Here is a 25,466-nt window from a genome sequence, read left to right as displayed (position 1 = left end):
ACGGGCGGAAAGAGCGCGCTGCTGTCGCTCCGTGCGCCCCGTCCTCCACCGCCAACACCCAGCCTCCTCACACTTTCACGGGATGAACTTAAATCACAGAGTTCCTCCAAAAGAGGCAAGTTTAACATTAATTCGTAAGATTATAAAGAGCCTCGTCAAGGAGTAACATGTTTACAGGGAACAAAAATGCTTTAATTGTATTGCATGATTTGTGTAATGTGCTTCGTCTAAAGCAATAGTATTCATTTTGTCACAATACGGCTTCAAGCTTCAATGTATTTTGAGATTATGTGGCAGTCAGACCAACACAAAGTAGTGTACGAATGTGGAGGTGAAGTTACAATGTGGCTTTAAATTGCATACATGTAATTCAAAGTGTTAAATTTTATATATAAATTGTCACTCAATGTTGTAGGGCCCTCTTCCGCTGAAACTGCACAAGTCCTTTGGAGCGTCCGCTTGCTTTGTACTTCCGGGTGAAGACATGTTTTTTCCCGGTCTGTATGACGGTGGTTTCAAACTGCAATCCTCCCAAGTCCAGAGACCTGTAACTTTTAGATGTGTCCATTGTCCTTTACATTTGAATAAAATGGTAAAACAGCCTCACTAGCATGTAGTCAAGATTTACAGAACACTGCTAATGAGCTGATATTGAAGCCAGGTGTGCTAAAGTCCCTTCAGGTCAGGACAGGAGTTTGAGACCAATGCTTTAAGACAAACTCAGCTAGTGTGTCCTTGAAAGAGTCTTTGAGCATAATTTTTAGCTTACTTATTCTCAATTAGTCTTTGAGAAAAAATAAAACTGTTTATCAGTATTATAATCTCCAGCCACTAAGCAACCTATCACTCCAACACATTCAAAAACATTCTTTTTTTCAGATCACACTGTGATAGATATGACAATTTTATTAATCTAAATGACTTAAGTTTTTTCAAACAATTACATGTACAACACGCCACAACGATAGGCCTATATAAATATATCTATTTATTAACAGTAACATAATAAATAGAAATTTCAGAGGCTGGATTTTATATCTTTGTTCACTGTGAAATGAAACCTTTACTCTATTTTTCTATAAAAAAAAAAGACATGATACAGTTTAGCTATTTTTTTATCATACTAAAGTGTAAAGCTAAATCAGTCATAGACAACTGATTTTCTCATTCAAAATAAATGTAAATATATATGCATTTTCTGGCAAGTTTAACATGTTGTAGATTATCTAAAACAAACATTTCTTGTTGAGTTAAATGTATAATCATTTATTTTTCATATGCTATATAAAAGAAACCTGGAGCAGGTTTGTGAAGATTGGCTGCGTTCTCTTTACTGTTCATAATCGCCCTCTGGTGGCTCTCAGTGCATTTGCATTATATTGCTACTAAATGCACATAATATCTCAGGTTGGTTTCCTTTTTGCAGTTACTGTGACTCAGCCTGTGATAATAGCAGCATAGCATCTATATCTATTTATCTATCTGGAAAATCATTAACATGCCTAATGATACTCCTGCATCAATTGTCTGAGGTGTCATCTGTAACCTCAAACATTTTCCTGAGGTTACAAATGACATCACACACAAATCAACCAGTCTTGTTTCTGCACTATTTTGTTTTCAACTTGTCACTTTCACACTCTTAAAAAGGTTAAACAAGCAATTCTTTGACAAAGTGCTGGAAAGAATTCACTGTACACAAATGTCGCAGACGGTGTGAAAAAATTTTTGCTGCAGGAAATTATGGATTGATCCTGTGTGGGTTTGTCTGAAAACAAAAAATCCAAAGGATTATGGTCACTGATGTGGTTTAAATAAAAAGCAAAATCTTTTTATGTTTCCTGCCTTGTCTCTCCACTCTCTCTTGTTTGTGCGTCCTGGTGCCCTCGCAGCTGAACTCTTCTGTCAGGTCTCTGCTGAGAAAGAGAGGATAGACAGCGTTGCACAACAACGTGCCCCCAGTTGAAAGCTCTTCCTTCCTCCATGCTGGCATCGGTTGCCTTGAAAAGATGCACACATGCCAAAAAAATAGTCTTTTTCACCTCTGAACTGCAGATTTACACACAGCGCACATGGTCCATGCTTTCCTGGAAAGGCCAACGAATGCTGGCATTTTCTAAACTAACATCAGTTTTGCAAGAATAGGAGAAAATGCTGTGGACTTCCTTCTATTGTTTGGACACTAATCGGGAAGCCGCAGTAAACGGCGTCAGCTTTTTCTGACACGATAGGCAAATAATACCAGAGAACCGCAGATGGAACTGATTTTTCAGTTTAACAAAAATCAAGGTGACAAGGTTAATCATAGACTGATTAAGAAAGAAACAAAACTTGTTTTGAGCCCACTCACTATGTGATTATCACAAATTCAGTTCTGTGGTCAAATTATCTTTCACTTATTTTATTGCAGCTGATCTATTCATCTCGCTGTCCTCTACCTTCTCCTCCTTCTGCAGGCCCACTTTGACAGCTGAAGAGTGTTTTGCACTGTGGGGGTGTTTTGCTCTGTGTGTTTGTACAGTACCAGGCATTAGTCACCCAGGTTGGTGGATGGAGAAAATGAGTAGCTCAGGTGGGTGGAAATGCCCTCATATTGGATCACACAGAGACCTCGGAAAAACAAAGAACAAAGCATTGAAGATGAGAGTAACAACTATAGCAACAGAGTTTTATAAATAGCTAGAAAAAACATTATTGCCTGAAAAAGAGGGTCCTTCTTTATTGAGAACTTTAAAGTTTTGCATGTTGCTAGTAACAGTAATAAGTCTTGTGTAAAAGCTTGGCTATTCTGGGTTCCTTTGCATTTTTAAGAAGTATGAAAAATGAAAACAATAATGGGAACCTAGAATTTTAAAAATTACTTTATTTGAATAATAGTGACTGGCAATGTATGTAGTTCAATAACAGTAAAAATCAAGGTGTTAAAAACATAAATCGTCAAGAATATAGAACAAGTCTCAATGTTCATGAAAATAGAGCATATTTTCGCAAGCCAGCGCTGTGACTATTACATCGTGATTGAACAATTTTCTCCAGGAAGTGGTGCTTGTATCTGTGAGTTAATCATTAACTTAAAAGCATAAATGAAAACATCAAAGTATACAGTCGGCATCTGCTGCAATTGAATCTTGCGTGACAGTTGCAATTAAAATTTGAGTTTGTGTTCAAAGAGTGCAAGCATCAAAAGACAAGTCCAGCCCAGAAGCAAACCAAGGTTCTGCAGGAGGAACATGACAAATGGTCTGTTGGTCTTCACTCGATTCATCTCTGGAAGCTAGCGACAGAGGGGAGATAAGAGGTTAAACTACAAACAGCAAGAAGTGTGAATAAACGCAACTATTAGCTCTAATTTTCTTATTTCTGTCTAATACAATGGTTTCTCTACACCATCTCAAGAGGAAGCTGCTATTTAAGGCTGTGCTAAACCAAAGTTTACATTCAGGTTATAAAACACCATTTCTATGTATATAACCCAAAATAGCATTATTAAATGGCAAAGAGTAAATTAATTTCTTACAGACACACCAGTGTCTGTAAGACCATAATGTTCCTGTAAAAATCAGCACCACAACATTGTGGGATAGATCCAATAAACCCAAAAACCAGGCAAACACAAAAGACTTTATCAGCATCTACAAGAATGTTTTACTTTGTGGATGTATCTCATTGCACTAGAAAAGCAGGTTTTATCCTCCTGCAACATCATTATCCATGTATTAGGGATTTTCTTTTTTTTACCATCCAGCTAAACATGGAAGTGAAGAATAAGTTTTTACCCTCCTCTTTGCAAACCTATCAACATTTTAGATATGTATTTATGTCAATTGTTTTAAATTATATTTGTGTTATGATTGAAAGAAAATTAGCAAAGAAAAAACACTTAAGGGTTTTGTACACCTCATTACCAGGGGCTATTTATAAGACAGTGTACCATATGTCAATCATTTTCTTCTCAGAATCTATTGCGCATCAGATTTAGAGCACATGAAAATGCCTTACCATTTCTGCCAGGGACAAATAGAGAAATATCCCAGCCGTGACAGAGAAGATCCACTCCTGCACATCTGTGTCTGAAGAGACAAAGAGTCCGACATAAAGGCCCATGAAAGCTGTCAGGGCACTTAGGAAGTTCATCACCACTGCAGTCTTCACTGAGAGCCCAGAGCTGAGCAACACCGCAAAGTCCCCTTAAAGTCAAAAAGTAGCAGATTTTGGTCACTCGTGCACATTGTTTTCTGTTCTCTAACCTCAGAGGACAAATAGAAATAATGACCTCTCACCAATCTCGTGTGGGATCTCATGGCACAGAATGGCCACAGTGGTTGCCATGCCGGTCTCGGCTGATGAGGAGAAAGCCGCTCCGATGACAAGGCCATCGGCAAAGTTATGAAGACTGTCTCCCACAATTACCATCACAGCCAGCACAGGAACCCCTTGTTCTGGACACACAGATTGTGTAATTATAGCTGGTCTTCAGACAGCTCCTCTGTTGTACCAAATTACTAATTACACAGCACGGGACTGTTTGACTAGTTCTGACTTAGTTGCTTTACTTACTCTGTCCAGGAGTGCTTTCTGTATTTGTACGTTTAGGATAAATTTCTGAGCCCTCTACATCTTCCATTGAACCCTAAAAAAACGGAGACATTTATTACGACCTCTGAGGCAATTTTTTTAACCTCTCACCATTTAAATTGCTTTACTTTGGGCCTTTAACTTCTTTGAACCCCTTTTTTGTGACCTGCTTATAGTTTACTGTCTACTTTCAGGAATGTGGCTATTTGTCTTCAATAAATCACTGAGTAAAATTGGTCACTTTAGGGATCATGATCTCTATAATATTTAAACATCTAGACAAATGGCAATGAATTGGTACCAAAGGAGGGTTCAAACTTGCAAAGGGAGGAAATTAACCCATATTTTAACATCTTTCACATACTACTTTTTATTATTTTAGTTTCCACATGCTTTATACATTGATTTCAAATATTTCAAACCTGCTAGACTTTTGATTGATTCAAGTTTCTATAAATGTTTCCATGTCATGTGGACAGTTCAAAATAACCCAAAACAGTAAGTAAATGTAATATTTAGCTATAAAGATTCTGTGTGTCATGTTTGCACTGTAGTCTGTTTTTTTTTGTAGATTATTATTTCCCGGCTTCCAGCCTCTACCTCTATTCACACACTGTTCACACAGGAACAGTCTTCCTGTGTGAAACACGTGCTGAGAATGGAACTTGCTAAGCATTTCCAGTTGAAATAACTGACTGATGTGAAATTATGTGAAAATGTATACAGTTCCGTTTACTTAAAACATTATTTTTACACCACTTTATTCTTGAATTAGACAGTTATTCTGACCAGAAACACTTGCATACATGTTTCATTCTCAATGTGTGTTTTATACCGGACGATCTTTGGTAATGTATGCTTGGCAGCAGATTGTAAAACAAAACATACCAAGTCATTAACATACTTTTATTGTGACATATACCTGCAAAATATTTTAATGTACTTATTGATATTACATATGAATAGGTCTTTGACTATGCTAAATATGTTTTCCAACACACATTGAGGTCTAAGAAAGAGGGAACAAAGTTAGTGTTTCCAAGCATTGATTCCATTGATTATGACTTAGCTATAAATTTAGAGTATCAGTTTTCAGAGCATACGGTACTTTCAAAGTAAACAAAGTTCTCTGTTCTTTCATTTGATCCAAGTCTGAGATTCCAAAATTAACCACAATGAATTGAATGTCAAAGATGAACCAAAACACATTTTCTTGGAAAAAAGGGTATCCGTGCAGTAAATATATAGATTTTTTTTTCCTGAACATTGATGCTTTGTTGTTTTTTATTTTTTTTCTTTATTTTTGGACTTATGTCTGTCCAAAAATATTTTCAAGTAGGCATTCAAAGGCCTCTTTTCAATTCAATACAAGCTCTCTGGAAAATGTAATCCTGCATTGTCCAACATCCTACTTGCTGTGTTTCTTTACTCCCTCCCACACCGCTTCACATCTACAATTACATAACAACAGAGGAGGAAGGATTCAAGGGGAATTTAGTAGAGCAAATATTTATTTTTATTTTAGTTTATTTGTTCTCTGCAACTTTTGTAGCATAATTTTCTGAGTTGCTTTGTCGTGTATCCCATCTCTTGTTTTACAAAAACTTAAATAGAAGGGCAGATAACAGAAATTAGGGTGTCCTGCCAGGAATCCTCAAACTACCCGTCAGTTCATTCAGGGCTGCGATGAGACTCACCAACTGGATGGTAGAAATGGATTTGCTCCTCTGAGACTGACCATTGCAGTTCAGGTCTAGAGGAAGGTCGCTGCAGTGACCCTGCAGACAAAAGAACATCAGGCGACCGTTGTCACTCAACATGCAAAGTCATGACAAAAGTGTTTGTCTTTGCAGGACTCTCACACAGCTTATTTAAAAGAAATCAGTCAGTGTTTTAGTCGCTTTCCTGTGATAATCTGTGGTTTAAGTATCTTTCTTTGTGTCAGTAAATCTGAAAAGGCTCCAGAAAACAAAACTCTTACATGACCATGAGAAGGGGCTAAAAAGGAAAATATTCTTTCAATGAGAAAAAATCCATAAATCCCAGCAATCAAGCCCAAGATCTTCCACAGATAGTCTTTATCCTCATTGGAGAGCACATCATCATGACTGTGAGTGCTGTCATGTAGGGCAAGAATCTGCAAAGGACATGAAAGTATACAAATTGAAAATTTAATTCACAAGTAAGATATGTTTTGGATTATAAGGGACCCTTTACACTGGATTTAAACTATTGAATAGTCTCCTGGATCTCAACATACCATTTGAACATTGTTGTCCTTACTGCATTCTCAGTGTTCACAATTTTTTTCCCCCTTGTCTTAACAATTCCACCACTATGTCCTATCTGTAAAATGTCCCACAATCTATAGACTTTAAATTTTCATCAAATTCAAAAATCACTTTTCATTTTTTGATTTTTGGTTGTCAGAAGAATAGAACAAACCATACACAGATTCATTGGTGCCAAAAGTGTTTGTGTATCTTCAAGAAGTTGGGAAGCTCACACTAAAAGAGACGTCATAAAAGAGATGCCTGCAAACTTCATCCATGTTCTGTTGTTGATTTATGTTTTTGTGTCATGGTGCAGGTACGATCCAGTGTGAAGGATCCTTCCAATGCTTTAGGGATTTCTTACTTGTGGAATAAGGTGCAGGAGAGCGTCACCTGAGAGGGTTCCCACTGCCAGGCCCACAAACAGCTGCAGGATGAGCGTGTAGGTCTCCTGACAGGAGTTGAAGAATAGCAGACAGATCCCAAACATGGATCCAACTGTGATGATCAGGACGGCAGCTGTGCTGTAGCCGTATTCTACAGGAAGGAGGAAACTCTGTCTAGATTAAAGGTATAAAATATTAAAAACACATTACAAAATTAAACAATTTGACAGAGAGAAAATGTTTTGCCTACATTTGAGAAATGGTTTACACCGAGTTTTCACTCAGCGACAACTGGTAACATTAGTGTGGCGTATTCACTGACTGGAATCGATTTTTCAGTTTTCAACCAGCCAGTTACTGGTCAGGATTGATCAAGCTAAAGTTGATCTGATTCCAATCACCTGAAATTCCTGGTGCATTTATTCAATTACTGTTTTTATCTGTGATATCAAATTAGAAATGTGTGCTATTTTACCAAAATAGTAAAGGTATTACCAACTATACTGAAAGTAGAATAAATCAAACTAATACTTTTAAAAGGAGAAGCATGCTACACTGTTGAGTCTTCAGATTCATTATTGTGACGTTTTATTCTTTTTCTTTAAACAACTTAAAATCAGTCATTTAAAAGGATTGAGATGTTATGAAATTAACTGGCTTACTCTCAATAGCAGTAGGTACCGACCCTCTTGAATTTTGCTGTAGTGACCCACAGGCATTGCCTAGCAGCTGCTGAATGATAGCAGGACAAATTTGTTGGAATTGCTCCCTGGAAATGGGTAAATGAGGGTCAAGAGCAAAAATATCCACCAACTGGTTGGCTGGGAAACACACCTAATTGGGTGAAAAAAGAGCAAAAAAATCAAGTTGATTAAACCATTTTGAATCAGTTTTAAAGCGATTTCTCTATTGTTTTTAAACCTCACCTGTGTCCAGTCTCCATCAGTGTTGTGGCTAAAGTTTTGTAGCAAATGTGAACTTTGTTTAATGCCCGTCTTCTTATGTTTGTAAGAGTGCATTGCTTTCCCATCTCCTAACTGATGAAGCAGCTCTTCCAGGTCTAAGTAGCGATATGGTCAGAATGCAGCATTGGTTCAAACTTATTACATGACGCCAAAGATTTGTGAATAATAAGATAAGACAATTTACTTGTCTCTCATGGGAGAAATTTGTCTTAGAAGAGAGGACAGGAATGGGCAAAACAATGACCAATTAACACATTAAACTGAAGCGATCAAATCTGGATCAACACCAAGGAATAGTGAAATAAAAATGGGTCACCATCAGTGAGAATTTGGCCTAGAAGATAATATCCATCCATTTCGATGGGAATTGCAGAAGGTAAATAGAAGACAGGTCAAAACTGTACTCAGGGGTGTCAAACTCCAGTCCTCAAGGGCCACTGTCCTGCAGTTTTTAGATGTACCTGGATGTAGATTTCTTTCTACATCCAGGTACAAAACACTGGAATGAAATGGCTTAATTACCTCCTTCTTGTGTAGATCAGTTCTGCAGAGCCTTGCTAATGACCTAATTATTCTATTCAGGTGTGGTGCAGCAGAGGCACATCTAAAAGTTGCAGGACACCGGCCCTTGAGGACTGGAGTTTGACACCTGTGCTGCACATAATTCTTTTTATAAATACAATAGTAAACAAAAGCCTTTGAAACTTATGTTTTATGAGCCATGTAAGAAGTAAATTAATACATACATTAAAGTTGAAGTCATAATGACTTTGAGCTATGACTACTTTGCACTGAAACAGTCTACTTTCTTTTAACCAAAAGCATTAGGTAAAAACTTGTTACATGATGGTGTTTTCTTTCACTTACCTATGATCTTTAGGTTATTAGAGCAATTTAGCGACTGAAATATGTAATCTATGAAGAAGTCAGGGGATGGGAGGCTCCTCAGTGCAAAGCAGTGTCCCTGTAGGATGTGGCTGATTATAGCTGCTGCTACTTTGGGAACGTCTGCCACTCTTGCACCAGGATTTCCATCTACATCCATCTCTTCGAGAAGATGAGCTGAGTGAATACACTGAAATCAAAGATAAATTATTTATATATACATTTGGACCCATTCTGATAACATACATCTGTCTTAAAAACCAAGTTCCCCTACTTGGAAATCACGCATGTCCTCGTTGGAGGGATTGTAGTGCTGGTTGATGAGCCACAGAATGCTCTCTGTCTCGCTGTATGACAGGAACTGATTGTTTTCATTTGGATTCAGGCTAGTGAATTGCAGCAGATAGAACTGTAAGTTCACAGATGAGGAGGGAAGGGCTGATGGGGGGCCGATGTTTGAAACACACAGATCCTTCAAGTTAATTATGTAATACAGCAGGACAGTTGAGATCTTGTGGTAATCTTCTTCTGTCAGTTCAATCCTGTCATCGTCAAGCACTGAGAGGGCCACGTTTGGTGTCAGGCACTGCAAGGAGAAATACAGGAAAAATGTAAATCAAACCACGAAGTTTTGGTTTTTTTTTTTAGTTTCTGAACTAAAGAGTCGGCCTGATAAGTGTTAGGACACTACTACTTTTGAAGAAAATACAAAAGCTCAGTTTGACCTACCAACAATGTCTAAATATTTGCAAAGTAGGTAAAACTCTGCTTTTAGTCCAAATCTGCAGAGGAATTTGCTTTATTGAATTCTAAATCTTACTTTCAAGGCACGAAAGGCATATAATCCTATTGACAGCCCAACTGAGCAAACATGCACCACCTCTAAATCCATTTTATTAGGTCAAACCGAGCAACGTTAAAGCCACTCAGCATGAACGGCCAGAGAGGTCAGGTGCTCAAGCCTCTGCACTTGCATTCCAGCCATTAACTAAAATAAAACAAATATAAACTAAGAGTGAAGACTAAGCGTTTAAAATTCAGCACAAGTTAAGCTAGTGAAAGTTTTTGATAAACTGACAATCTATTCATTTTTTGTTTTCATTGCAATGTGAAATTGGTGACAAATCTTTGCGTTAAGATAGTCTGGAGCGCCATCACAGGCCTAAGCAACCTAATGAGAGTTTCTGTGTTTCATTAGAGTTTGAATACAAAAATAATCAGCGATTATAAGATCTCTGTTTGACAGAAAGAATAGAATGAGGGCAGGATTTATTGTGAATTAGCAAAAAGCCCAAAGCATCATGCAGAGGAAGAGGTTTTCCAAAAATAAATGGAAAAATTGATCATTTCTGTTAATCTACTGTTCATATGTCTCAGTTTACTTAATCAAATTATAAGTGCTGGATCACAGGGGTTTACAAGTTGAGTGAGGGCTACAAAAGACTTCCAGAAAAATGTTCCCTGGAACAGGAAAATGTCCCAAACCCCTGAATTTTATCAATACATTTCTCTGATAGAACGGCCTAAACAAAGTCCACACATTTGCAAGGCTGACAGAGGAAATATTATTTTTATCTGCAAAGCATTGTACTTTTCTTGGAATATGAAATGAATACAGCACAGTCTGTACTGTACTGTCAAGTGGTTATCAAATATTGACAGAATCATAAAAGGAATAAGGCTGGCCTTACTTTCTCACACATGTCCTGTGTGATGCCTGTCCTCTCTGCACAGTGCACATCCTGGAGCAATTTAGTGATCAGTAGACCAGTCTTGTTCTTCTGGAGTGTAGGTTTCTCATCACTCCCCAAAGGTAGACCCAAAGTCCTAAGAGTCTCCTGCAGATACTGCTGATCCTGTGCTTTACCTCCTGTGACTCTCCCCAGCTCACAAAGATGCAGCAGGAGCACCAAACATGGAGCTGAGCTCCAAAAGCGCATGTTCCCAACAGCGTGGATAGCCTTCCTCAAGCCCTGAGGACGGGGAATAGGACTAACCAAGAAAGTGATAGATAAGAAACATAGACAAGAAAATCAAGAGAAGAAAAAGTCAGGTTGAGTGGATGGAAAACGAGATCTCAGCAGGCACCCTTGAGTTGGTCCAATCCTTACAATGCTACGTAGTTAGTTAGTGAAAGCCTGGGCCCCTCAGCCCCAAACAAAAGGATTAGCGCAAGCAAGTGAAAGAGAACAGGGCACATAGAAGGGGGGAAGAATGGGCTGGTTTGCTGTCGAGAAACTAATTAGTGTTTGAAGACAAATGAGGATAGAAGGAACAAATAGCTACACAACAAATACACGACACAAAGCTGCTCTATTGAAGTGATGTGCAGACTTTGGGATGGGTTGATTCCTTACAATGTACTTTAAATCTCTCATCCTTTCTTCACTGTGCTTCATACTGGCACAGGTGAATACACTTTGTGGATCTAATTTGTCTCTCCCACTTTGGGAGCAGGCAAGAGCAAGTTTGAGTGAGCGTTTCTTACTTTTTCATGATCTCTGACTTATCAAAGATAAAAAATACAGAGCAAGATACAGCAGGCTTCTATGATCCTCCCACGTGGGACACCCTGCAGGTCGAATCAGCACAGCAGCAAGAAGATTACATTTTTTATCTAAAAAAAATCCTGAAAAACAACACTGACACCTGGCACATCAGACTACCAGTCTGCTCTGCTCTTTGCAGCTGCTGTATCCAGCTTTGTTTATCTCCAACAACAGATTGTCTTTGTTGGATCAGCAGAAGGTTTATTTTGGGAGACTTTTTGAGTGCTGGTGTAGCTGGTAAAGCTGTCTTGGAAGAAAAAGAGTTGACTCAGTCCCTGAAGATTAGCTGTGAGAGCTTTAAAGGGGTCACAGCTTCATTTACAACATTAAGACTAGTAGTGGGTGTGAGATTATGGTAGTTGTGATTAATTACTAATTCTACATTTTTTCGCCTGGCTCAGATCTGCACTGATGTTTAAAGAAGGTCTGATTTTAGCTGTGTAAAGTTCAGTACTGTTACAGATGATATTTTTCCTCACTTCCTGGAAAAACCTATTAAAACACCACCATTTACCTTTTTCTTTGTAAAATGTACCAAGCTCGGAAAATGTTATTCAACTCCACATTGCTTCTAATAGGGTTCTGTAGAAAAATATAGGCAAAAAAGTCACTTTAATAATTTTTTATTTATTCAGTATCTATTTACAATAGTGTAAGGAGTACTGAATGGTCCGTAGCAAATATTAACAAGCATCACATCTGAGGAGGCTCTGTTGATCTTGAAAGACAGATATTCCTTTCATGATTTTGAACATGCAAATATTCACAACTACACTGATTTGTCACCAATTTCGGTGCATATTAAACTGTTACATACACTATGTAGCCAAAATTATTAGTATATTTGCCTTCATACATGCATGAATTTACCTTCAATAATTTTATTTATTTATTTATTATTTTTTCTTAATATGATCTTAAAAATGTCAATCTTTATGAGTCTCCGAAAGGGTTAAGTATTTGTATACTTTAATTGTTAGCTATTTCTTTATAAATATATTTGGAAGGTCAGACACTGGTGTTGGACAGGAAGGCCCTGCTCACAGTCTCTGCTCTAAATCATCACAAAGATGCTCTGTCAAGTTGGAGTCAGGACTCTGTGGAGGGAAATAAAGTTATTTCACACAAAGCTCATTCATCCATGGCTTTCTGGCCCTTGCTTTGTGGTGTAAAGTCATGTTGTGATAGGAAGGGGAAAATCCCAAACTTAACTGCCCTCTTTTCCCTGCTGCATCTGACACTTTGCATTGCACTTGGTGATGCAAAGCTTAGATACAGTTTCTTGGCAATGGAAACTCATTCACCGAAGTAACCTGAAGGACACAGGAAGTTTGGAGGTTTGTAGATATTGACACTCTAGAAAATTGTGGACTACTGTGCACCATATGTGTACAGAAGATTTGTGTTGCTCCCACTTTATTACAATACTAACAATACTAACAGTGAAGTGAGGAAATGTCACAACTGAACCTATTACACATCTACTTATTATGGTATGAGCAATGTTTGCAGAGGGAGTCTACAGTAAGTGCTCTGATTTTACACAGTAAACTATATTTTTCGGAGGGGTAATTCCATGCTTTTGGCAATACAGTGTTTGTATATATACATATATGAACATAAACTCAATGGAGTTTGGTTTCTAGCATCATGACCTTTCAATTAGTGTAATCAAAGTCTTTCAGCCAGTTTCCTCATAAACTGAAGGTAATCAAGATAATTTAGAATCATTTGTTGTTGTGCTGTCTCCTCATGCTTGTTCGTTCTGCTCTATGTTGACCACCAGGCCTTTAGTATCCACAGGCACTCGATTTGGATTGTTGAAGTACAGCTTGTTGTCAAAAGTGCACTCGGCCAGGGTCGTCATGGGTAACCGTATCCGTTTGCGAAACAGGAGAAAGGCAACGAGTCCGACTATGGCTATGACAATCAGCACAATAGCCACTGTGATGCCAGCAGAGCCATGTGATGATGCTTTTTTAACAGTTTGAACTGCCAAAGAAACAAAATCATAAATTAGACACAATGATCTATAATTAATTTTAATTATGCTATGGAATAAATTGCTTCATTTACTTACCTACAAACTGAGGCCTTGATGTAGGTGGAATGGCTGTAGAAATATGCCAAGGTCTCAGTGTAAGTGCCAAATATAGATATAAATAACAGAGCAGTAGGTTAAACTCACCTTTAGGCCTTTTACAGATGTAAGACCTGTATCTGCTGCAGCTGTTTGTGCTCCACTCTCCGCTGTCAGAATGGATATTCACACATGAGTCGGACTTTGGCATTCCTCTTTTCCAGTTGGTATAGTCTACAACACTGTTATCGATCCACATCCACTCATCTAAAGCAGAGAAACAATAATCAGACAAACAAATATGCATGACCAGGAGATGATTGAACTGCAACCTCCACAATGAGTTTTTAATAGTGTGCATGTTTAAACCAAATCTATGCATGGTGGTGTTTAAGGGAGTTAAAGCTCAGGCCATGACAATAGGACTTAAAAACAAGCATAAACACTCTGAATTAAGCCTGTGTAGAGAAACTGAAAAAAAGTAATCATCACAAAAATGCCACCACAATAATTTTCTCAAGAAAAGAGACAATTCATGTTTTTTAACATGAGACGTTCATGTTTTTTTTAAGCACAATATTACATTTTTTAAGTCAAAAAGTCTGAAATTAGCCCTATTATGCTCACTGTCACGGGACTTGTAGAGACCAATCCAGAAAGTTTTGGCTTCATCTTGCAGGCTTTCAATATTCTTCTGTATGAATTCTGCCTCAATGGGGTCCTGAATGCTCACTAGAGAAGCACCTAAAAAACCCAAACACATGTTGGTGGAATTCACTCGTTGAGATAAAGGAAGTGTGTGCAAAGTTTTCACAACTTACCTAGTTTTATACATTCAACTGAGGCATGAGCCCAGTTTTCAACCACCGAGGCCAGAAAATAATAACAGTGACCCCTAAAAGGCATCCAGGATCTGTCCTTCTTTGGCTCTGGACAGTTGCCAGGAAGCTGTGGCGGTTCAGTCGGCGCCAAGTCTGAAAAAGAGGTAAGATCTGTTATTCTATCGTGTAGGCAGTGAATGGCTGTAAAGGTAACTAAGAGATTTGCTTACCTTGTGACCTTTTGCAGATTGAATAGTAAGTACTGGAGCATTCTGTTGTCTTCCATGTGTTATCAACATCTATATACACACAACCATGGTTTTTTGGCTCATTCTTGCCCCATTTGGTGTAAGAGAGAAGCCAGTTATCGACCCACTTAAAGCGACCTCCGGTCTGGAAGGAAAATAATTGACAATTAGCACAAAACTAGAAAGGTTTTATGCTTAAAATATAATTCTGGTGGAAATGTTTAAAAGCAGGCTTACCACATTGTTGTTGAGGCCGATCCAAACTGGCTCTTTGAGTGTGGAAATCTGCAAGGTGACGAAAGCCTGGATCATAGGGTTCAGGATACTGGCCAGCTCTGAATCGTCTGCCTGGCATTGTCTCCGAGCCTCATCCCATCTCATCTTCTGGGCCACCAGTTTGTAGGAGTCATTGCCAATCTTGTAAAAGGACTTTGGTGAAACAGTGGTGGCTGGCACCGCAATCTGGGAATCTGCACAAACAAGACATGTGAGTCGGTGGTCTTTGCAGTTTTATTCTAGAAATCCTGGCATTGCATCTTTCTTTAACGTGTTTTAAAAAACAGTTCTGTCTCTAAACAAAATGAAAGGCCATAATGAACTGCCTCTGGCAGTAAAGGACTTCAAGCAGTACTACTGCTGAAGAAATCACACATTGCTGAAGTTGTGCTACTTCCAGTTTGTGCCATTGGGGTAAAGTAAACCAACAAGATTTAGATGTGTTTTTTTTGTGATTTTACCTTAGAGGCCTGTCTTTTCCTCACTTTGTGTTCAATAACAACATATGTTGAATTAAACCTTATCTATTTTCTAGGCTTTATTGTAGAAAATTACACAAAGATGGCTTGTGTGAACAGGGCCATAAATAGAGTTTAATTTTTTGTGAACTTAGAAAGTGAAAAATTATTCAAACTTAATGTTTTTTAAAATTTTTTTAAAAAAAGCTGCATAGAAAGGCAAAGCTGGAACAGTGTAGCCATAGTTTCATATGTCATTAAAATGCAAAGGATATTAACAATAGTATGACTGGAACATAATTCTATTCTATTTTATTTTTACTCATTTTATTTTTATTTCTCTGCTGTAAGGCCATACGTTACTCACCAACATTCTTTTTACAGACAAAGTTACGTTTTTCACCACAGTCTTCCACTTTCCACTGTCCTTTTATTTTGAGGGTGCTGCCAACCATGATCACACAGTCAAACGCCTCAGGAAGAAGACAGAAAAGTTAAATGAGTTTCCCTTTTCTTTTCAAAATTTACAAAACCTATTTTGGTTTATTATTTATTTATTTAATCCAATAAATGAATAGTTCTGGCAAAGCCTATAAAAGCAAAGCTCTATAAAGAGCAAAGCCTAAAACACAATCTGTATTTGTAATGTAGCATTAATATTCATATTTCTATCGTATCTAGCATTTCTATTGCAAAGTGGGAGTGAAAATTAAGGACTTGTTCAATCAGATTAAGATCATTTTTGTGCCAGTTTGAAAACACTCTAGTAAGAAGTCTGAATTTTAAGTATTTCCACATAAAACTATGATGAAGAAAATCTATGGGAGCCTCAAAAAGAGGACAAATATTATGACAGACAGCATTGAAAAAAATACATGGTTTACTAAATTACAAAACAACTATTATGAAAGAACAAAATGTAAAGTAAATATAACCGCAAATGAATTGAAGGCTAGGACTTCAATAAAGTTGCAAAAACCTCATCCAGAAAGTAGCGTCCATCAGGTGTTGATGTGGGGTGTCCCTTGGCCCAGTTGGTGAATAAAATGGCTCTGCCATCTGTCCACACAAAATTCATTTCCCAATTGATGTCATTCATGCCTAGCCACAGATCCTCCTTTTGGCTCAGCATTTGTGTTGTTAGGAAAGCTGAAAAAGAAAAGACCGCAATTCTCAACTTGCGTGAAATGCATGTGCAAAAACTCAAAAGACTGTTGGTTGAAATTACAAAGCTATTTTTGGGTTCTAAATAAGTCAAATCTGAACTTTAAATTGCAAATATAAACACAAGAGCAGAACTAAAATTGTGCCTACGTTTTAGACAACTCTCTGGTAAACTTATACAAGTTAAGATTGATTTGGTTTGTGAATCTTGTTCAAAGCCAATAAAATCTGTCTTTCATGAGTATCTATGAGACAGTATAGGTGCTGACCTTGCTCTTTCTCACTGGTGATAGACACAAGATTTCCTCCCTCTTTCTGGCAGTGGGTTCTGGCATCTTTCCAGTTCTTCTTATCCGCAAAGAATTTGTAGCACTGAGTTTACAAGTCAAATTTTATTCGCTAGCGTCACTTTCAATATCCTAAGAATTTGTAAACAGAATTTACTGGGAAACTACAGTGAGAAAATATGTGCCAAACATGTAATAATACCTTTCCTTTAAAGGTAAGCCACTCAGGTGCACATCCCCCTTTAGGAGGGGTAGTGGGTGCCATTGTTGTATTAATAAAACTGCCTCTTCTTTTGCAAATTGAAGGTAGCTCCAGACCACAGTTGATATCATTCCAATAACCTACAAATACAGAATTTATAAAGCAAAGTGACGACAGTAAATATTCAAAGTTTATCTGAATCAGACTTACCCATGCTTGTGTACATTGTTACGCAATTTTCATCATTATTTGCAAAGTTTGGCTCATTGTTTTCCCATGCAGTGTAAGTTACTGGTGTTCCATCTACCCAACTGAAAACAATAGAAAAAATAGGGAAATATTTAATTTAAAAAGATTAAATTCAATCTACTGACAAATTCTGTAGTCAACTCAATTGCCCTAATTAATTTATTTACCTGAAGGACTGATCCAAGTTCACAACCAAACCAATGTAGTATTGTGTATTTTGTTGCGCTTCAGAGCCCCTTGATAACTATGCAAACATAAACACAAGAGAAACTTTAAATCAAAAACTGTTGTTTATAATTTAAAAAACAAGTATTGTGGTCATTCTGGCCTCCCTTATTTAGTAATAAAATGCAATTCTCACTTGTTTCCAGAGGAACTTCCTTTCACTTTCTGCTGTTATGACTGCAAGTTCACCAAAGTTATTTTTACAGTAATCTCTTGCAGCTTCCATTGATAACTTGTTTTTGTTTATGTAGTAATGACTGTCATTATATATGAGCCACCCATCTTCTGTGGTGTTGAATACTGGAAAGAGAACAAAGAGCTTTACGGGTCAACAATATTAGTTGGTGTCTTAAGATTGCTTCTCATTTTGTTTGATCCACAGTTTTCTTAGTTCACATAAATATGAGTGTTAGCTTATCACAATTTGGTAAGTATTCCAAAGGTTATGTTTACATCTTTTATTTCCAGCTGTGTTTTTGCCTTTTATTATATTATTAATTTGCTAAAACTGACATATGAATCTTGGTTTCTATTTTCAACAAACCAGGTGACTGTTATTCTACCCTTTAGGTTTCGACTTGTTCCTTGATTTTTTTTTTTTTTTCTGATGAAAATGGTCATAATGTTGAAACCTACCTTCTACAATGAAGACTGGCTCAGGTTTGGGAGTCACCCCTGAAAATGCAATAAAATTAACAACAGTTTTGTGACATCTGGGGAATTTAATGGGGTGCTACATTCAAAATGTTGACTCACTACCACATATTTCACTCCTTGAGTCATAATTATGAGCCTAACTTTGATGATTTCAAGGAAAGTCACCTCCAAGACAGAAATATAATTGTGACAACACAGACAAAACAAAAGCAAACAAAAGCAAACAAAAAAACACAATTTGAGCTCATTATCTGTACTTAGCAATAGTTGATTGAGGTGAAGTTGGTAAATTTTTCTCATCAAAAAACTGTTTACAATAAAACAGTAAAAAAGGACTGATTTAAAGCTAAGTGTTGCCAGTACGCTGAAGCGAAAAGCTTTGTTTACGCTTTGTTTCTCGTTGGGACATCGAGTTTTACCTTTGGGTATCTGGCAGATCCAATCGTTATAGAAGTCACAGTTCCGATCGTTCCAGTGACGTCCATAGTAAAACTGAGCTTCTGCACACTGTTCGTTGTCATTGTAGTTGTTTGGTTCTCCATAGCCCCAGTTCTCAAAACTGAACTAGATTACAGTTTTTAGGAGAAAAAGAATAATTAGAGTTAAAACGATCACTCACAACTTTTTAATTATTATTATTGCCGTAAATGCTGCATGTCTTACAGGTGATCCATCACTCCAGACAAAACCTTGATTGGGACCCATGTGTCTCAGGCCTATCCAGACTGCATCAGTACTGTAAACACTACAAGAAAACAGAAAACATATTTGCGGAGGAACTTTTGAACTGCCAAATATAGGAAGCTCCAACAAGGATGTCAGTGCAGGTTAACATACTTCATATTGTCTAAGTCCCTAATACTCAGTATGCTGATCAGGTTTCCACCAATGGCTTTGCAGAAGTCCTGTGCTTCCTGCCAAGTCTTTTTATTCTCCTTCATTTTCTTGTAAACCTTTCAAATAAAAAAGAAAATGTATTTTTCTTTTTTTACAAGTACCATCATATTATTAAAAAAACAAAAAATTCACAACTTCTTTCTTACTTTATAGCAGACATTCCTTTTAGCAACAGGAGTCCAACCAGAGGCACAGGTCAGTGGTGGGGTGGTCGGTTGGACGGTTGTCGCAAGCACACCCTCTGCCTTCTTTTTGCAAATATACTTCTCTTTGTTGCTGCAGCTGATAACATCCCATAAACCAGCAAAAGTCCCAGTTGTCATGGCAACACACCCCTGTTTTCTGTCTTTTTTTTTCAGAAAGAAAAAAGTATAAACTCATCTTAGTTCTATTCATTTAGAAACGACAAATGTAAATTAGATTCACATGCAGAATTATATTGAAGATGTACACGTTTACCAATAAATCTAAAAAAAGACTGCTTGTTTATGCTCAAATTTTTTCATTTGCTAAGTAAAAACTACAAACCGAGGTCAACTAAGCAAATCTATAGTTTAAAAAAGTATCATTGAGACAAGGTATGTTTATTTTACACTTTTCAGATGCAACATACGGTAATTCAAAACACCCGCTGTAAGAAACATATACATAAATGTAACTATAAAGAGAGAAAGCTTAATAATTAAAGAATATGGACATTACCTGGCATGCCAACATTGAAATGAGTAAAGGTAACCTTTCTTCTTGTTGTCCACTTGAAAATATTCCTGTCCTCTGTGTTGGACATCCCCGTCCAAAAATACTTTTCTGGTCTCAGTCCCACTAAACTGACGAGAAAAGCATTCTCATATCTGTTTTGAAAAAGCAAGAGTTGATGAGTGTTTCAGCACAAAGCGCTATAAATAGTATCTGAACAAAATTTTTAGTAATATTTTTATCATTTCATTAGATTTAAGGTAATTTAGTTGCAAGATTAATAATGGTTCCTACCTGTCAGCAATGTCTACAAGGTTTGAACCCCCTTTTGAGCATGCCTGCATTGCCTCTGCAAACGTTTTTGTTTCACGTCCAATCTCATAGCAAAAGGAACCAAATCTAGTGGTGCCCTACAAAACCAAAGTACTTAATGCATTGAATTGTATCACTTCTATGTTTTATTAAGTTTAAGCCACATTACTCACAAGCTTGCATCCTGGATTGACTTCCTCTTGGATACCTCCAGTCGGTTTTGTGGAAGCTTTCTTCTTACAAATATATCCATATGTCTTCTCACACACGTGATCTGCCCACTTTCCATCCTTCATGAGAAATATGGAAACAATTATAGCATATCCATTAACTGCTGTCTTTACAACAGGACAGTTATAGATGTTACCTTTCCTCGGATCAAGACACAGTCCTCCTGGTGGTTGATAGCATGAGATGGTTCATCACTCTGCCAGTTGGTGAAGGTCACATGAGAGTGATCAGACCATTCAAACAACATCGGGTTCCTCTGATCATTCAGCCCAATCCAGAGCACATCTGTCTGTACTGAGGTGAAAAACACAGAGATGGAAGTGAATGCAAGACATTTTTTGTTTGTTTTGTTTAATTACTAAAATAATTCATCCAGCCTTGTTTGTCACAGATGTATTTGTTTCAAACTTTTAATTTGCTTAAAAGTTATAGATATCAACATGTTTTGGTGAATAGTCTTTTTCCCCCCATGTTTTACTAACTTATAAACATCAGGAAGTGAGACTTGTAAAGTCCCTCAGACAAGATATCTCCATAGATATCTTTATGCAGATATCTTTTGATATTTCACATTTAAAACAAATTCTACAGTTATATGTGTTTTATGGGCATTTTTACCTTTCCAAATAACTGTCGTACCATTTATTTGGAAAACAAATACCCAAAAAGCAAATGCTAAAAATTTGAATTTTCCTATTTCGACTGAAGATTTAAAAATGTTAATGCAACTAATAAAAACATTAGTGTATAACAACATTAAAAGTAAAAAGTAGTACCACTTAGCAGTGTTTGCCATTTTAGAGTCAATAAGGTGAGGGCTTCCTGACTTAGAAGAAAGTGTATTTTAGCTGCCCACCACCAAACACTGAATTTATGTTGTAGATATTTGTGTAGTGTACCACCAAATTCTGGTTGCTTTATAACTACTTTAGACTTCTAGTAATGTAAATCACCACCTACAATATCCTGACTGTGTTATAATAAAGCTCTGCTCTTCTATGTTGCTTATGCTGGCCAAATCTGCTTCCTCTTTGTGACATGCTGCCAAAGCGTCCCTCCACGTCTTTTTACTCCTCTCCAGGTAATAACATTGTCCTCCATAGGGCACCCAGTGACTCGGGCAGAAGCTGGGCCCTTTATCTAGAAATTAAGGACAAATAGAAGTAAGAACACATGCAAATACAGATGCATTGCCCTAAAAAGGATCATCTTGAAGTATGTTCTCTAAACAATTTACCTGGTGGTGGAGGCAGACTGCTAGAGTTTCCTTTACCGCAAATATAGCCAAGTTTTTTGCTGCAAGCACTGCTTTCCCATTTTGATGCTTTTCTTGTATTTAGAGTTGCACAGCTGTCCCCAGGGACTGAAGATGGATGACCTGAAGGATTCACTGTTAGTTACAACCTCTTTGACTCCAATTTGATATATAAATGTTGTAGAATCAAGTTCTTTAGCTAACCTGGGGCCCAATTTAGATATCTGAATGGGTTTCCATTGCTCCACTGCCATCCACTCTCAAAGTCCAAGCTGTTTAGTCCAATCCACAGAGATGCTCCCAAATGATTTGTTAACCCTTTATCAACACATAAATCAGAGGGTGATTGATTTTCAGCTGGATCATATTGGTAGTTGACTGAATATTTGCTTTATACCTGAAATGTATGACTGTTCGTGCAGCTCTACGATGCTGAGGAGATCTGCTCCCTGCTGCTGGCAGCTCATCCTGGCCTGGTGCCATGTTAGAGTCGCCTGTGTATTCCTCTGATACTGAACCCTGGTGACTGGGTCAGTGTCCCAACCAAAAGATCCTGGATTGTAAGAAATATATAAGTCAACAAGGAAAATCAGGTACTATCCATAATTTTCTAGGTACTTTTTAGCAAACTACCCAGAAGGGGGGAAATTACATTTTTAAGATCTAGGAGAGTAAGAGCAGCTTTAGGAAGAACCTGGGAAGTTTTAGTGACCAGAAAGTTCATGTATTCCAAGCAAGACCCTGATAAATGCCAGGAAAGTATAAAAAGTTATAATTCACCTAATAATTCAGGGAAAGTAATTTATAAATACAATGTAAGTGTCATGGTTTTCCAGAAGGACTGAAGGGCATCGGGCCAACAAATTAGAGTAGTAAAGATTTCAATGAAATAATTAACATAAAAATTGTCATGGAAATACTGGGCTACCAGTATGAGGACAAGTACAAGGGAACATGAAAGAAACTCTGAAAGAATCCATCAGTTAGTGACTGAAAACTGAGAAGCTTAAATACTAGGGAAGCTCAATGGATAGAGAACCGGTGGCTGATTATTGATAGGATGCAGTTGAGAGAGAAATAAAACAGGCAAGCTGTAGGAGTTATGGCACAGAGGGGAGTCTAATAAAAAATATGAGCAAAATGACAGGAAACAAAGAATAACTAAGAATGAACACAAATATCAAAAATGATCAAAAATACAAACCCAGGAGAAACTTTATGATGAATGAAAAAAAAAAATCAGACATACCTTTATTTGGACAAAACCCAAACTTCCTTTGTGTGTCGTAATCCTTCTCAGTGGCACACCACAGCTGCCCGTCTGTGCGTCCATCTGTTGTGCATTCAGCGTACCATTTCGAAGCAAACTTGAATGGAAACTGACAGGGGGCTCCAAACGCATTGCCTCTTATGGTAATGGTCTCTGAAGATGTAAAGATTGGATATGGGTAGAATCATTGTCATTATGCTGTCAACATAGACAAAACAGGAAAAAATATTGTTATAAAAACATCACTATAAAGCTCCCAATAGCATCTATTATTGTCCTGTCATTAGACATAGTGTTGGTCATTTAGCTCATTTGTCATTTTGTACCCTACATTTTTTTGTCTGTTACAGGACAAACCAAATCCACTGCATGCCAGTTTGTATATAAACAGCCAGGATATTATATCTGCTTTGACAACCTTTGACTTAAAGTAATTTTCTATGATCCACTTTGTTTTTTGTCCTCTCTTTTAAAACATTGATGAGGTCTGATCAGCTTCAGTCCTTATCAAAACTTCAATATTTAAATTTTAACATTATTTTGTACTTGTTTTACCATTTTATGCCATTTTCATTGTGACAGCACACCCGTTTTATAAAGAAAAACACAAAATACAATTCATGAAATGCAGAGTGTAATGTTTGGGGTGTGTGTCTGTGTGTGGTAATCTCATTTGCAATAATATTTTATTTCTACTTAATAACAAAACAAAATGCAACAGAGGGGGATAAATTAGGACCCATACATTTTCTCTGCTGGCAACTAGTGGTAAAAATATATTCTCATGGGAATGTAAAAGAAATTCATTCGAAGGCTCACATTCGAAAGTTATTTAACAGTATAACTTTAAGGTTAAAACAGTATTTCCATAAATATTGCTGTAATAGCTGTCAAAGGGGGAAATTTTAAACTTTTAGAAGTGAGAGCTCTTTTAATGCATTTAACCTAACTGACTACTTTGATTAAATCAGATTTTACTTAAAGAAATGTGAAATTCAGAGGGCATGCATAGTGGGCTGGGCACACCCAGTCAGTTATTTGATGAGCTGCATTTCAAGTTGTTTGCCTTTTACTTACACCAGTGTTTGATTTGTTTTTTTATGTAATGAGACTGTGCATCTCTCACTTACATGGAAATTATTGTATGGGGAACCATCTGAGTCATCTCCAAGCTTTCCAGAAAGCTGGATAGATTCTTTTATTGTAGACCCGAAACTCCTACCTTGAAACCCCTTTGAGCAAAGATCCCCCAGAGTGCCAAATATCCTCCAGCGACTCCACGTCCCTGAGCCTTTGTAGATTATGACATTCTTCTCTTTGAAGTTGCCCCAATTAAGGTGCAGATCTTGGTCTTTCAAACCAAAGAGGGTCTCATTCTTACATTGCCAGTGCTGAAGATTGCTATTCTCGTCGCACTCAAAAAGAAGCACCTTTACCAAGTCTTTAATTTCCGTGGCTCCAAGACACAGCTTGAGGGAAAGACTTAGAAGGCGAGACTCTGAGACCCAGCGAAACTGCTGCTCTGTGGCACGGGGATTGCACTGTGCCAATGTTACGGAGCTGGCGCTTTCTACCTTTATGCACTTGTTGTGGTGCTGGTTGAAGATCAGAAAAATACCACTGTCTGCAAAACAACAGAACCACACAAATATGTTGATGAATTTCACCCAAACTTATTGAATCAACAGATGTGTCCATGGTACTCACCAATGTCAGCTTTGACGTGGAGGGCTTTCAGGAGACAAAGAGTCAGAGCAAATGTTGACAAAGGTGACATCCTCAAAGTCTGGTTTAGACTCAGAAGATTTCCGAGTCATGAGAATGGGAGTCTGTTGAGTGGAGAGTTGCTCAACAAAGAGCAGCAATGACAGAACCATGGTGACTCTGTCCCCTTAATCACAGTGATGGACATCCTGTCACGTGGTAACATGGTTGGTCAGATGTCTGCATTTCCCCTGGGATTTCAAAGAGTTTTGTGGAAAAAGATAAAAGGAAGTAGGCTTTCACTACTATACAAAAAAATGACCTGTAGAAGAACAACATCTGAAACAAATGTTGTCCTTTAGGTTTGACAAGTTATTAAAAGATCTTTAATGTCTGGATTGTATCTAATCAATCCGAAAAAATTTATCAAGATGACTTGCAAATAATCGTCGGTTTTTAGGAACGACTAATTTAAGTTTGTATTGCTTTGCCAGTCTAAGTTTTGACGGGATCCCCTCAAATCAGGCTTTATTTTATTGATTACTGAGATGATTCTAGTTGTAGATACGATACATAGTATGCAGGAAGGAAAACCTGCTTTCTGTTTGGGGAAGTAAGTAGAGATTATCCCAATCTGGTCTGCAAGACTGTCCAGAAATGTTGCAACAGTGATGTGGATGCAGGTAAATTGGCTACATGTCTGTTGAAAGAGATGCATAGGGAGCCTATGTGTGCTAAATCACTGGAGATCACTTTACATATCCTATGGTATCACATGTTGTAATGTGATTTACCTAAAGT

General features: G+C 37.5%; 2 protein-coding genes across 3 annotated transcripts; both read right to left on the bottom strand.

Annotated features, from left to right (window-relative positions):
• Positions 1–2,845: 2,845 nt before the first annotated feature.
• LOC114136570 (zinc transporter ZIP12) lies at positions 2,846–12,129 on the bottom strand. Its single transcript, XM_028004622.1, has 12 exons — positions 10,776–12,129; positions 9,359–9,670; positions 9,067–9,274; positions 8,161–8,294; positions 7,897–8,068; positions 7,213–7,385; positions 6,557–6,712; positions 6,273–6,353; positions 4,558–4,630; positions 4,281–4,439; positions 4,000–4,187; positions 2,846–3,274 (listed from the first exon to the last, which is right to left on the bottom strand). The coding sequence occupies exons 1-12, from the start codon at positions 11,022–11,024 to the stop codon at positions 3,146–3,148; spliced, it is 2,034 nt and encodes a 677-aa protein (XP_027860423.1). The 5' UTR covers positions 11,025–12,129; the 3' UTR covers positions 2,846–3,145.
• A 111-nt stretch (positions 12,130–12,240) lies between these two features.
• On the bottom strand, positions 12,241–24,830 carry mrc1a (mannose receptor, C type 1a). Of its 2 annotated transcripts, XM_028005808.1 has the most exons (30): positions 24,669–24,830; positions 24,184–24,585; positions 22,941–23,114; positions 22,089–22,244; positions 21,896–22,009; positions 21,674–21,814; positions 21,397–21,576; positions 20,573–20,730; positions 20,379–20,495; positions 20,188–20,303; positions 19,900–20,048; positions 19,344–19,543; positions 19,138–19,253; positions 18,964–19,045; positions 18,720–18,864; positions 18,280–18,318; positions 17,780–17,943; positions 17,586–17,662; positions 17,380–17,480; positions 17,170–17,309; positions 16,950–17,052; positions 16,496–16,665; positions 15,884–15,989; positions 15,020–15,252; positions 14,765–14,927; positions 14,535–14,687; positions 14,341–14,457; positions 13,822–13,980; positions 13,714–13,746; positions 12,241–13,625 (listed from the first exon to the last, which is right to left on the bottom strand). In XM_028005808.1, the coding sequence occupies exons 1-30, from the start codon at positions 24,736–24,738 to the stop codon at positions 13,384–13,386; spliced, it is 4,320 nt and encodes a 1,439-aa protein (XP_027861609.1). In that variant the 5' UTR covers positions 24,739–24,830; the 3' UTR covers positions 12,241–13,383. The 2 variants fall into 2 exon arrangements, with proteins under 2 accessions (XP_027861609.1, XP_027861610.1); XM_028005809.1 differs by lacking the exons at positions 24,184–24,585; positions 24,669–24,830 and adding an exon at positions 24,092–24,164.
• Between the last annotated feature and the right edge of the window lie 636 nt (positions 24,831–25,466).

Source organism: Xiphophorus couchianus, chromosome 21, assembly GCF_001444195.1.
Source record: "Xiphophorus couchianus chromosome 21, X_couchianus-1.0, whole genome shotgun sequence".
Taxonomy (NCBI): domain Eukaryota; kingdom Metazoa; phylum Chordata; class Actinopteri; order Cyprinodontiformes; family Poeciliidae; genus Xiphophorus; species Xiphophorus couchianus.
Note: the sequence above shows the minus strand (reverse complement) of the source record. Positions and strands in the feature narration are given on the sequence as shown.

What these genes read in the sequence shown, in the direction of transcription:
- mrc1a (XM_028005808.1), bottom strand. Translation starts at nt 24,738, where the DNA reads ATGTCACCTTTGTCAACATTTGCTCTGACTCTTTGTCTCCTGAAAGCC. An exon ending in TGGGTTTTGTCCAAATAAAG is followed by an intron (nt 22,245 to 22,940) that starts GTATGTCTGATT and finishes CTTACAATCCAG; the next exon opens with GATCTTTTGGTTGGGACACT. An exon ending in TGTCTGTAAAAAGAATGTTG is followed by an intron (nt 15,253 to 15,883) that starts GTGAGTAACGTA and finishes TTGTTTGTGCAG; the next exon opens with ATTCCCAGATTGCGGTGCCA.
- LOC114136570 (XM_028004622.1), bottom strand. Translation starts at nt 11,024, where the DNA reads ATGCGCTTTTGGAGCTCAGCTCCATGTTTGGTGCTCCTGCTGCATCTT. An exon ending in AGGACATGCGTGATTTCCAA is followed by an intron (nt 9,275 to 9,358) that starts GTAGGGGAACTT and finishes CTTTGATTTCAG; the next exon opens with TGTATTCACTCAGCTCATCT. An exon ending in TGAGATCCCACACGAGATTG is followed by an intron (nt 4,188 to 4,280) that starts GTGAGAGGTCAT and finishes TTTGACTTTAAG; the next exon opens with GGGACTTTGCGGTGTTGCTC.